The 13,668-nt window shown below is 46.3% G+C and overlaps 1 protein-coding gene across 2 annotated transcripts in view; it reads left to right on the plus strand.

The window, feature by feature from the left end:
- Positions 1-13,668, plus strand: part of CEP290 (centrosomal protein 290) — a 1,276,764-nt gene that overhangs the window by 1,060,752 nt on the left and 202,344 nt on the right. For both annotated transcript variants that reach the window (XM_069229617.1, XM_069229618.1), the window contains 2 exons: positions 10,260-10,424; positions 12,810-12,932. In XM_069229617.1, coding sequence (XP_069085718.1) covers positions 10,260-10,424; positions 12,810-12,932 — 288 coding nt within the window. The remainder of the gene's footprint in view (positions 1-10,259; positions 10,425-12,809; positions 12,933-13,668) is intronic.

Below are 13,668 nucleotides of genomic sequence, written 5' to 3' on the forward strand. Positions count from 1 at the left end.
TTAATTCAGACAGCCATGGCAGGCCTGGGATATGTTTTAAAGGGCTACTTTAGTCGGTGGCACAAGTAACGCTGCAGGAACATTAGTAGCATTTAATTTACAGGCTCTGGGCACATGTACTGCATTTTAATAGGGACTAAATTAAATATGCCAGCTAGGTAGGTGGCAATCAAACCATATTTTAGGGAGAGAGCACATGCACTTTAACACTAGTCAGCAGTAGTAACGTGCTCAGTCATAATGCCAACAAAAAAGAAATCAGGCAAAATCGGTGATGTGAACCTTAAACCATAGACATCACACTAGTATTTGATGATTGGGATATAGTTATTGAAATGTGAACATATACTGCTGCAATCTGCATATTTGTTTTATGCATCTACCTGGAGTGCTCCCGAATTTTCATTGATGTGCAGGATATTGTCATTGAGATGCAAACACATACTGGAGCAATCTACATATTTGTTTTAAGCACCTGGTATACTCCTGAATTTTCAATAGCAACAGTGAGGCCACACACTCTCTTAATACATGTGGTATTGTGGGTTAAAGCGTTTCTTTCTCAGTTGATAATATAGCACCTCTTATCAGAAACACTGATTCTCTTTACAGGATTTCACTCGTCCTCTTTAAAAATAATGACATTTTTACATCTATTTTATGTGCATGATTGATAATGGAATGTGTCACCAAAGGATCTTTGGTGTCCTTGTTTCTAACGTCCCTTCTATGTTCTGTAATGTAGGAAAGTAGGATCTTTCTGACATAGTTGCCCCCACTTTTTGCCTGGTGTCAGTGTGCTTTGACCTTAGTACGCTGGGATCCTGCGTTCTCTCCCCTAAAATGTGTTTGGTAAGTTATCTTACAGCCCACAATTGGCATATTGGTTTACCCCTGTGCGTCCCTAGTATATGGTACTTAGGTACCCAGGGTATTGGTACACCAGGGGACCCCATGGGCTGCAGCATGTATTATGCCACCTGTGAGAGCCCGTGCAAACTGTGACTACAGGCCTGCCATTGCAGCATGTGTGAAACGGTGCATGCACCTTTCACCCCAGATATAAGGTTTACCCTGTATCCTGGTCACTGCACTCTGACCCTATACGTCACCCCTAAGGTAGACCCTTCAGATCAAGGGCAGGGTGAATGGTTCTAAGTGTTAGGGTACCCCTGCATGAACTGTGGTACCCCTACAAACCCCAGACTCCATTTCCTGGGCTTTGTAATTGTGGGGAAGCCATTTTAAGGTATGTAGTTGACAGTGCTCAACACAAGATGTCCAACTACCTAATGGCTTCACCGAACATAGTCATATTTGGTATCAAACATGTTGATATACTGATTCCAGTGCTAGTTGCATGATACCATGTACTCTGGTGGTTCCCTGGGGAATCCCCCATTTCTGCCTTTTCAGCCTTGCAAGGTCTGTGTGCAAGCCTGTGCTGCCACAGACCCCAGACACTGTTGTGCCCTTCTGCTGCTGAGTTTAACTCGAGCAGGGGAAGGCAGAACAAAGGATTTCCTGTAAAGGAGAGGTGTTACCACCACTCCTTCAGAAATGGATATCTCTGGGCTAGGGTGGGATGCTCCTGAACTCCACCAGGCTGCATTAAAGGGTACATTTGGGTGGTCATTCTAACCCTGGCGGTAAAAACCGCCAGGGCGAATGACCGCGGTAGCACCGCCAACAGGCTGGCGGTGCACCGCTGGGCATTCTGACCGCGGCGGTTCAGCCGCGGCCAGAAACGGAAAGTCGGCGGTGTACCGCCGACTTTCCGCTGCCCTTGAGAATCCTCCATGGCGGCGGAGCGCTCTCCGCCGCCATGGGGATTCTGACACCCCCTACCGCCATCCTGTTCCTGGCGGGTCTCCCGCCAGGAACAGGATGGCGGTAGGGGGTGTCAGAATCCCCATGGGGGCCCCTGCAGTGCCCATGCCAAGAGGCATGTAAGAGGGCCCCACAAAGTATTTCAGTGTCTGCTATGCAGACACTGAAATACGCGACGGGTGCCACTGCACCCGTCGCACCTTCCCACTCCGCCGGCTCAATTCTGAGCCGGCGTCCTCGTGGGAAGGCTGTTTCCCACTGGGCTGGCGGGCGGCCTTTTGGCGGTCGCCCGCCAGCCCAGTGGGAAACCCAGAATGACCGCCGCGGTCTTTCGACCGCGGTACGGTCTTCTGGCAGTTCCCGCTTGGCGGGCGGCTCCCGCCGCCCGCCAATAACAGAATCACCCCCTTGGTGTCTTCTTGCAAAACTGGTTTCCTCCTGTGCAGAAGCCCCCGAATCCTGTTGTGGTGTGAAAGCACACAAAGGACAGGGGAGTGACCACCCCCCCTGCTCAGCTCCTCCCCTAGAAAGGAGCTCAGAGCTCTGTCGGTGGCTACATGATTCTGCCATCTAGGAAACAAAATGAGCAGATGCACTTAGGAATATCTGGCTGGTCATTCCAGCAGAGAAGCGTCCTTGCCCCCCCACCCCCCACCCCGATAGGTTGGTCACCGCAGTAGATGTCCAGCCCTCTTCCTGGGGTACTTAAGGGCTCCACTAAGGGTAGGACCCTAGATTTGTCTGCAAGTTTCTTCTTCAAGACACTTCTGCGACCTGAACACCGAATTCTACTGCTGAACTTTGCCGGGACCCAAGACAAGACTGCAACTGGTAGGAGGGCTTCTACTACAGCTTTGTCACTAGATATTGCAAGGAATCTGCAACTTTTGTGGCTGTGCATCATCCAGAGTCACAAGGACTCTGCCTGTACTAAGGACAGCAAGAAGGAATCTCACTTTGAGTGAAGGAGTTAATCCCCTGCAACCACATGAACCTTGCTGTTGATGACTGGTTTGTGGATCCTGCTGTCCCACGTAGTCTTCAAGGCCCTGCTACACAAGTGGTGGTTCTGTGGCTCTCCAGAGGTCTGACCTGTCTTCCTTGTAACTGGGAAGTTGGTGGTCCCTTGTTGGAGCTGCTGTAATGGAACCCCTGTGCACCATATCTGTTTGCCATTACCAAGGCTTGTTGACTCTTCCATCCGAAGTCCTCCTAGCTCCAAGAAGCCCTAGCCTCAGGCATCACACAGCTTCAAGACCAATATCCTTCCTGCAACTCCCTGTGCCTGCTGCCAGAGGGTCCACCTGGTGTCTCTATTGATTCATTCAGGCTCTCCTCCTTGCTGAGGGCTGGCCCAGACTTAATTGTAAAGGTTGAGTCCCTTGGACCTTGGTGGTCCCCACTTCTGCAACTCTTCTTGCAGCACTTCTTTTGCATTTGTCAAGGCTTGTTGGTGGTCCCGCTTGCCAGTGACTCCTCTGCAGTTGGACAACCTGTGTGGGACAGCTCATGGACAACTCCTGGTATCTATTTGCATCGCCTGGAATCCATAGCTGCAGCTCCAAAACCTCCGTCCTACAGTGAAGTACCTGCAAGAAGGGTGGACGTTGCTCTCCTGCTATGCCTGGGTGACTCCAGGTGACTTGGACTCCGTCCCCTCTCTCCACGGGTACTCCTCACCCTGAATCCACTCCTTGGTTCCACCTCCTGGTTCACGGGTCACTGTAGCAGCTGGACAGCCGAGGTCCCCATTGACTTGCACAGGAGGTTCCGACATAACTTCACCGCAATGCAACTGGGCTCCACTTCTTTGGGTATCTATGGGTGGGGGCACTCTCAAACTTTCCTTGTCCCAAAGGGTTTCCTCTGGGACCTCTGAGAAGGGTCCTGAAACACGAAAAAGCTAACTGCGACTTCACAGTGATATCCTTTGAATACTTGAAATGGGGTAACATCTCTACATAAGGGTCCCTGGGAAAATCTAGTTACTTACTGTAGGAAATTGGCCCCTTGTTTGCAGTACACCTCCACTTTTTGCCTGATATCTGATGCCAACTTGGCTAAGTGTGTGCTGGGATCCTGCTGAATAGGCCCCAGCACCTGTGTTCTTTCACTAAAACTGTACCATTGTTCCACAATTGGCACACCTGTGGTCCACAGCCAACTCCTTTGTAAAATTTACCTGTGGTACCATGGACCCTGTGACCAGAGAGGGTCCCTAAGAGCTGTGGCATATATTGTTCCACCCTAAGGGCCCCCTCACCAAACATGTCCACACTGCCAATGTGGCTTGTGTGTGTGCTGGTGGGAAGAAAAAGGTAAAAGGTAAAATTGACATGGCATCCCCCACAGGGTGCTATGTCCACACACCACTGCCTGTGGCATAGGTAAATCACCCCTCTAGCAGGCCCTACAGTCCTAAGGCGGGGTTCACTATCCCACAGGTGAGGGCATAGTTGCATGAGCAATATGCCCCTACAATCTCTACATCCATTCTTAGACATTGTAAGTGCAATGTGGCCATACAGCGTATATGGGCTGGGAGTTTGTCACTGTAGGAGGTTGGCCTGGTTTGTAGTGGGTATCAAAGGTACTTACACCTTATACCAGGTCCTGTTATCCTTTATCAGTGAAATGTAGTCGGTGTCTAGAAGCCAGGCTGTCTAGACGTAGCTGTAGGCAAAGCAGCCAAGGTTGAACTAGGAGACGTGCAAAGCTCTTGCAATACCGCTGTAGTCACACAGTACTTACACACATAAAAGACAATACTCCGTGTTACAAAAATAAAGGTACTTTATTTTAGTCACACAATGCCAAAACTACGTTGCAGTCTATCCTCCCTTAGGAGGTAAGTAAATCACACAATATATACACAAGTAACCAGACAGTAGGAAAATAGTGCAAATAGTTAAAAACACCATAGGTTGCAATGGGCCTAGGGGAACACAAACCATATACTAAAATAGTGGAATGCAAAAGTCTGTCTCCCACCTAGGCAAGTGTAGTGTATAGAGGGGTGCTGGAAGTGTACTAAAACACCAAAGGTAAGTAAAATACCCCACCCCAGAGCCCAGGAAAGCAGGAGTAAAACACGGCAAGTTTCTTAAAACACACTAGAAGTCATGATAGAAGATAATGCAAGAACCAGAAGAGGCTGCAAGACCCCAGCAATAGATTCCTGGACCTGAAGACCTGTGGAAGAAGGGGACCAAGTCCAAGAAGCACTGAAGAGTCCAGGGAGAACAGGAGCCCGTGCTAACCCGGATGAAGGTGGAAAAGTGGAACCACCGGTGAGAAGACAAAGTCAGAATTGCACCAAAGAAGACAGATGCGGGTTCCTGGTTGGTGCAGATGTCCCATGCCGGAAGGATGAATGCTGTCTGGTTTGCGTTGCTGGATTCCGCCAACAAACCTTGGTAAACGTAAAGCTCGCTGTTAGTGGAAAATGGCACTGCCCAGGACCACAAGGGACCTGGTAGCCTCTACCCAGGAGGAGGAGTCAGAGGGGGCTCTCAGCAACTCCGAGAGCCCTCAGAAGGCCAGGCAGCGTGCACAGGAGTCCCACTGCATGGGCACAAAGAAGGTGGAAATGGAGGCCCATGCAGTACGACACAAAGGATTCCCATGCTGTCGGAGAATCACTCGGGAAGCTGTGAGTCACAGGATAGAGTGCTGGGGGCCTAAGCTGTGCTGTGCACGAAGAACTTCTGGGAAGATCGCACACAAGTCTTGGCAACTGTAAGTCATGCGGTGCACGAGAGTACTGTCTTGCGTAGGGAGGCAAGCTCTTACCTCCACGAAGATTGGCCAGCTGGACGTTGGGACTGCCAGAGTCCCTTTAGTTCACCACCCGTGTTGCTGGATCCACGCCTGTCGTCTGGAGAGGGGAACCAAGTGACCGGTCGTTGCTGCAGAGAGGTGTCTGCTGAGGCAGGGAAGTGACTCCATCACGCCACAGGAGATTCCTTTGGTTCTTTTGGTGCATGCTAAAGACAGGCAGTCCTCCAAGGATGCACAACCTGGAAACTGTTGCAGTTGCTGGCAGGAGCTGAAGTTATAAGGTTGCTGAAGTTGTCTTAGCTTCTTTGTTGCAGTTTTGTACAGTTCCTGGAGCAGTCAGTGATTGATCCGTTGATAGAAGATGAAGTAAAGGATGCAGAGGATTCCTGCTGGAGTCATGCAATCCGAATCTTAAGAAATACCCAGAGGAGAGACCCTAAATAGCCCTCAGAGGGGGATTGGTCACCTAACCAGGGAGCAACTATCATGAGGGGTCTCTGACATCACCTGCTGGCACTGGCCACTCAGTTGCTCCCAGAGTTCCCTGACCATCCTGAAAACAAGATGGCAAAACCCAGGAGCACTCTGGAAGAGCTCTGGGCACCACCCCTGCGGTGGTGATAGACAGGGGAGTGGTCACTCCCCTTTCCTCTGTCCAGTTCCGCGCCAGAGCAGGGACTGGGGGTCCCTGCAACGGTGTAGAGTGGAATATGCACTGAGGGCACCATCTGTGCCCTTCAAAGCATTTCCAGAGGCTCTGGGAGGATGCCCCTCCCATAGCTGTAACACCTATTTACAAAGGGAGAGAGTGTAACACTTCTCTCCTAAAGGAAATCCATTGTTCTGCCTTCCTGGGATTGAGCTGCTCAAGCCCCATGAGAGCGGAAGCCTGTCTGTGAGGTGGCAGCAGCTGGGGCTGCAGTGGAAACCCTCAGAAGGATGGTATGGCAGTACTAGGGGGCCATGGTGGAGCCCCCAGAGTGCATGGTTTTGTGTAACCAATACTGGAATCAGTATTGGGGTACAATTCCCAGTTGTGAGACACCTTACATGGCCGTATTCAGAGTTACCATTGTGAAGCTACATATATATATTGACCTATATGTAGTGCACACTTAAAATGGCATCCCCGCACTCACGAAGTCTGGGAAAATGAGCCTGGACGACATTGGGGCACCTCTGCTAGTGCAGGGATGCCCTTACACACAGGTACTTTGCACCTAGCTTTCTGGGTCTGAAAGTTAGACACATAGGAGGCTTATAAGTGACCTGGCGCAGTGAAAATGACTGTGAAATAGTGCATGCACTATTTCACACAGGCTGCAATGGCAGTCCTGAAGAAGTGTTTGTATGGTCTCCTTATGGGTGGCAAAAGAAATGCTGCAGCCATTAAGGATTCCCTGGAACCCTATGTACCATATACTAGGGACTTACAAGGGGGGGCTCCAGTATGCCAACTTTGGAGTGAATTTTGGAGTCACTAAACAGTGACAGATTTAGAAAGCGAGAGAGCATGAGCACTGGAGTTATGATTATCAGGACTCCAGTGACAATTTAGAAAACAATGAAACACACTGACAAACAGGCCATAAACCATAAGCACTGGGGTCCTGGCTAGCAGGATCCTAGTGACACAGTCAAAAACACACTGAAATCAGGCAGAAATTGGGGGTAACATGCCAACAAGAGGGTACTTTCCTACAGCCACCTCGAACTCCACAGCTCCATAATGGCTTCACTGAAGTCTGGGAAGTTGGGTATCAAACTTCTCAGCACAATAAACCCGCACTGATGCCAGTGTTGGATTTATTGAAAAATGCACCTAAAGGGCACCTTGGAGATGTCCCCTGTATTTTACCCAATACTTTGGTGCAGGACTGACTGGTCTGTGCCAGCCTGCCATTAAGAGACACGTTTCTGACCCCATGGGGTGAGAAACCTTGTGCTCTCTGAGGCCAGAAACAAAACCTGCACTGGGTAGAGGTGCTTCACACCTCTCCCCCTGCAGGAACTGTAACACTCGGTGGTTAGCCTCAAAGGCTCAGACCTCCTGTTGCAATGCCACAGGGCACTCCAGCTAGTGGAGATGCACCCCCCGACAAAGCTCCACTTTTGGCGGCAGGTTTGGTAGGAAACTTAGGAAAAACAAGAAGGAGTGACCACTTCAGCTGGGACCACCCCTAAGGTGTCCAGAGCTGAAGTGACCCCCTTCTTGCAAAATCCTCCATCTTGGTTTGGAGGACAGGGACCAATAGGGTTAGGTCTGTGTCTCCCTCCCCAAAGGGAGTGGACACCAGAAGGATGTAGTCACCCTCCGGAACAGTAGCCATTGGCTACTGCCCTGTGACCCCTGTAACACCCCTAAATCCAGTATTTAAGGGCCTCCCTGAACCCAGCTCATCAGATTCCTGGTGACCTCACAAGAAGAAAAGAAGGACTGCTAAGCTGACCCCCAGCAGAGAAGACTGAAGACCCAAACTGACTTGGCCCCAGCCCTACTGGTCTGTCTCCAGCTTCTAAAGCCCTGCTGAAAGAAGGCAACACATCCTGCAGGACCAGCGACCTCTTAAGAGCCTCAAGAGGACCGCCTGCACCCCAGAGGACCAAGAACTCCCATGGACAGCGGCCCTGTCCAAGAAGAAACTCCATCCAAGGACTCCAGAACCACCCCAGATCTGTGAGTCCTGCCCAATCTGCACCCGATGTCCACGACCCGTGTCCAGGTGGCTCAACCAACTAGAGCTGGTCCCCAGGCAATTTTGAGCAAATGCCCACCCTGGATTGACCCCTCCTGTCCAACACGATGACGCCTGCAGCCTGAATCCGGAACTGGGCGAAGATACCTGACGCCGAAAGGTACCTCTGTACCTGCAGCCCCCTGGCCTTGGGAATCCAACCTTCAGTGCAGCAACGTCTAGCAGATGGCCCTCCTCCTTGTCTAGCCTTTGGTTTCCCTTTACCGACCCCTTGGACTTCACTTGCAGCATACTTGTGACCCCTGGGGTCCCCCATAGGAAAGCATTGGGAGCGCAACACTGTGTTTGCACCCTGCTGGTGTGTGTTTGTTGCTGACCTCTGGTCCCCTAGTGCTCCTCTAAACCCCCCAGGTCTGCCCTCCGAAGACATGGGTACTTAACTGCAAGCAGGCCTGATTCTGAGTGCCCCCAGTCTCCATAGGAGTCCATGTTAAATCATCCTCAACTTTGACCTCTGCATCTGGCTGTCCTCCCTGTTGCTGGTGGTGTGTGTTTGCGATTAACTTGAACCTCGACCTAACCTGTGGACATCCGAACCCCCGGCGAGTGGAACTGTAAGTCTTGTACTTACCTTGAAACTGTGCTCATTTTTCTTCCCCCCAGAACTGTTTCTGAAAATTGCAGAGTCAACTTTTAAAACAGATTATTGCTATTTATTCCAAAAACATATAACTTGCCAATTTGAAACAAAGTGGTATTGATACATATGTTGAATACTTACTTGCAAATGTACTTACCTGCACCTTGAATCTTGTGGTTCTAGAAATAAAATAAGAAAATATATTTTGTTACATAAATACCATTGGCCTGGAGTTAGTCATTGAGTGTGTGCTTCCTTTATTGCCTGTGTGTGTACAACAAATGCTTTGCACTACCCCCTGATATCCCTAACTGCTTGACCACACCACCAAAAAAGAGAGCATTAGTATTATCTACTTTGGTCTCTGATAAGCCTCTGGGGAACACCTGGACTCAGTCCACATTGTATCTCATTTGGATATATTATATACAGAACCAGCTTCCTACATTTACCTCTGGTGTTTTAGTACTTCCCCAGTCCTGAAGATCCTTGGGTGTTAGTCATTGTTAGATGTGACTTTCCCTTCCCTTTTTCCCCCAACTCCTCCATAGGGATCCCGGTTATTTTATGCTTTTACTTACCTGTTTGGAAGTATATTTGTTTGTGTGGATATATCTAGGGTTACGAAATATACCAAAGTTAGTTGGGTGCCTGTGTTTAATAAATAATATATTATTTTTCTAACATTGGTGTGGTTCTTTCCTGTGTGAACATTTCTGACTGACCTTTGTGGTATTTGTGATTGCTTTACACGCTCTCCGCCAAGTCTTAGCTGCCCTCCACAGCTACCCTAAGAGAACTTTGGTTGTTTGGAACCACTAACACTGTCAATAAGGGTTGCGTGGACTCAGTACAGGGTGGCTCGCCTATAGGTGTACAAAATATGGTGAGCCAACCTCCTACATCTATGACTGGTCTTATCGTTCTGCTCACATTTCTTTCAATTTACACAATAATAGATACTCAAAATGTTTTGTCTGGCAGTTCATAAACTCAGTAATCTGATACGTTTCGTTGTGATAAAGAATAATTAAAAGAATGTATCCATAACATATCTCTAAATGCCACCTCTCGTGTTTGTAAAAGTTTGGTGGATGACTTGGATGTTCGGTACCCTACTTTACCATTGAGGCTCTAGCTGCTTCTCTTGGAAATCTATGAGTTCTAGGTAACTAAAGTAGATGAAAAACAAAAAATGAAAAATTGCATGCATCTCAACGGTGAGTTCTTAAGTCATATGGTAATAATACATATATCTCTTTATATGATATCCATTTTATGTTCTTCACCCCTTTCATCTGAAAAACGTACAGTCTGGCAGAAGTGGGAAGACCGTTCCAGAATTGGAAAAAACTATTGGTTTGATGAAAAAAGTTGTGGAAAGAGTTCAGAGGGAGAATGATGAACTGAAGAAGGCCCCGGGAGTAGTTTCAAATGAGAAACTGGCAGCCCTTGAACAAGAAAATGAAAAGCTGAAGGTATTTTATTGAAAAGCAAAAATACACACACACGACCTGGAGACTAGGGGGTTTGGCACAGGGCCTGGGTACCTTTGGTCAACATCACTCTGCACACTGCGGAAGGCATTGCGTAGAGTGGGGGTTTTCATCTGTGGGAGGGTTTGGGTGCCCACAGGCTTTGGCCCAGGACCTTGCCATGACCTGCGGCCAGCCCTCCATCACACATGATCAGAGGCCATGTGCTTCAGAAGGCTGCCCACCTGCCGTGGTTAGGTGCAGGCCTGACCAAAAGCTGTGCCCAGTGGGGTAGTTGGGTGAACACGATAAAAACAATGTACTGAAAAGGTTAAAGGGACATTATAGTTAGGTATAGTGATAAGTATTTCTCACATTAATAAACAAATTCACTATAAAGGACAAAGGTTAAAGTGACAAAATAGGTGTTAAAATAATACGAAAAATACTAATGTTCGAAAAGCAAAAACAACACAGAACTTTACCAGTTATGATTTACTGAACTATCACTTGCACCCCAAATTCACAGCTTATACCCTCACCTATTACGTCACTCAGGATAAATGGCATCATTTCTTACATCACTGATGACATAATCCAAGAGATTCGACAGTTTGCTGCAAGCTTTTCATATTAGAAGGTATTCAGTAAAGTGCACCGAGAACCAGTTTTCCATAAGCTCTGTAGTGCTAATGGATGTAACTTTTCACAACAAGCTGGATATGAAGCCCATCTGTGAAAGTACCCACATTAGTTAGATATTAGGCTCTTATTTTTTTTTTACTGGTATTGAGGTGTGTAAGAAACGTCATGGCTCTCTATACATTAGCTAATAGAAAGGCAAGCACAACGAGGCCCTATTGATATACCTTCATAATCTGTAAATATATTTTACATATATTTCTGAAATGAGCAGAATGGCATATACTGTTTTAGCAATGTTTTCAATGGGTTGTAAAGCGAGTCCCCCATAGATTACACATTCTACAACAATGTTTAATGTCTTAGAATTTTCACTGAACATATGGAAACAAACAGCTGCACTTAAATCTTCAGTTCATATACTAATTGTTGATAGCGCTACATGAGAACTCCTTAATAATGTATTGTAAGGAGAAACTTTCGTTTTTCACAGATGTCTTGCTAACAGGCCTTTGAATTAACCCACAACCTATTTGAAACATATGACTGCAAGTCGCAATATCCTCTCTCAGTCTCTGCCTTGTTTAAATGGAGTACTGCTAGCACTTAAAACTTCACCTGTAGTTAATGAGTGCTGCATTTAACTTTTACCATTCTGAATCAGACTTTTTTCCGTACTATACTGTTTCTATTTTGTGCATGTACAGTCAGTTTATGCTGTGTATGTTTACAGGCCCATTATAACCTACTTTTTTTGTTCAACGATCAAGAAGTTTAAAGAGCTGTTTGAAGAGTGGTAGCGTGGATGATGCCACCAATTATGTAATATTTGATATCATCAGTGATTTGCATACATGTCATGAGTGATGTGATATGTCAGGTCATAAGCAGTGCATGGCACGGGCGCAAAATATAGTTTGCTTACTAAACGGTAACTGGTGAATGTGTCAATTTTTTGGGGTTAATAACCATCATTTTTGTAGTATTTCAGTACCTAATACAATGTCACTTTAACCTTTTTGTTTTTTCAGTGAAATTCAAGTTTTTTTTAAACATAAGGTAAAATCGCATTACCATACCATCCATAAAATATGTCTCTTGGAATAAATCTATACAACTGCCATCTCTGTTATCCCACATGCCATATTGAATTGCATTTTAAAGCTTTTCACTGCTTTGTACTTAAGCTGTCTTAAATGTTGTTATTGGAACTGCAAATTAAGAGGAAATTGCACCGTGGCGAATAATCTGAGCTTTACCATTTAATTGAAACTGTAGTGTTCTGTCTTTGTTAGAGACATACATATTTGTAATTAATTCTGTACTTGGTCAGTTGTGTTGCTTGGGATAATGTCTTGTCTTTCGTTTCTGTAGGACTGATTTGTGCAGAATTCTATAAACCAATTGTTTGGAAAATATTGCTTTGCTAAGTAAAGATAGAAAACCTGATGACAGCAGGTAATCATGTCCTAATAGGTGCATAACAGTACATCGTGTTAAACACGAGAGTAGCAAAAGAAGATTTAAAGAAAGAGTTGAATGAAACAGCCTCATTAGATCTGTCACAGGATTTCATTACAAAGTATACTGTCCTCAAGGTGAAATGGGTGCACCATTCTTTCATAAAACCAATCTACATTGTATCCTTCTGTGGCAGTTGTGCTACTTTGCTATGCATTCGCCAGTTACCTTTTTATGATAATCTTATTAATCACATTTTTTTTTATTTTGCTAAACTTTTTCAAGTCTGAAATGGAGAAAATGAAACTTCACATTGGAGGTCAGCTGAGTACACGATATGAATCCAAAACGAAAGGCATGGAAAAAATTATTGCTGAGAATGAAAGGCTACGAAAAGAATTGAAAAAGGTAAAATGTCCATGGGACACTCATTTTAGTTGTAAGCTGGTACCACTGACATGCCTTTGATGGTGTCACGTTCTCCACAATTGTGTTATGTAGGAAGCATCAACTTTGCAAAATAGTGAACGGGTATCGTGTTACTCTGATTGATCTCTGAAATCAGAAGTTAGGAGGAGCACAACACAGACTTACTGCAGCACACACTACTTCAGTAATGTGGCTGTCGTGGATTGTATCTGCCTAATTTACAATCCTGACTATTTATTGTGAGTTGAAGTAAAAGCAATTGAATCTCGATGAACACAGATTTCGACTAAAGGTTTTAACCTGCCCAATAATATCACCAAATCTTCCAGTAAAACAGTCCAGCACAAACATTAAAACACAAGCTATTCAAGGAGTCTGTCTCAAAACCCAAATGTCACACTATACATGTTGGTTGATTAGTCTACAGTATGGTTCTTTAATCCACTTTCTCCGTTGAGGATGCATCTTAATCCTCCTCAAGGGGTGAAGCCATATTTGTCATGCTTGCCCAAGGTTGCCACCACAGCAGCTAACTCCTTTTTTAGTTTCTAACTCTAGCTCGATTACTCTGTGATTGTTTTTTGAATGCATCTTCCAGAGAGAAATACGATGACAGCACACCATTTCAAAGAGAATGGCCAGTCGGTCTTTGACCTCTTTGTCGTTTGTGCTTGCTTACACCTTTTGCCAGATGGTCTTCACAATTAGTTAGCTC

This window comes from Pleurodeles waltl, chromosome 4_1, assembly GCF_031143425.1.
Source record: "Pleurodeles waltl isolate 20211129_DDA chromosome 4_1, aPleWal1.hap1.20221129, whole genome shotgun sequence".
Lineage (NCBI taxonomy): Eukaryota > Metazoa > Chordata > Amphibia > Caudata > Salamandridae > Pleurodeles > Pleurodeles waltl.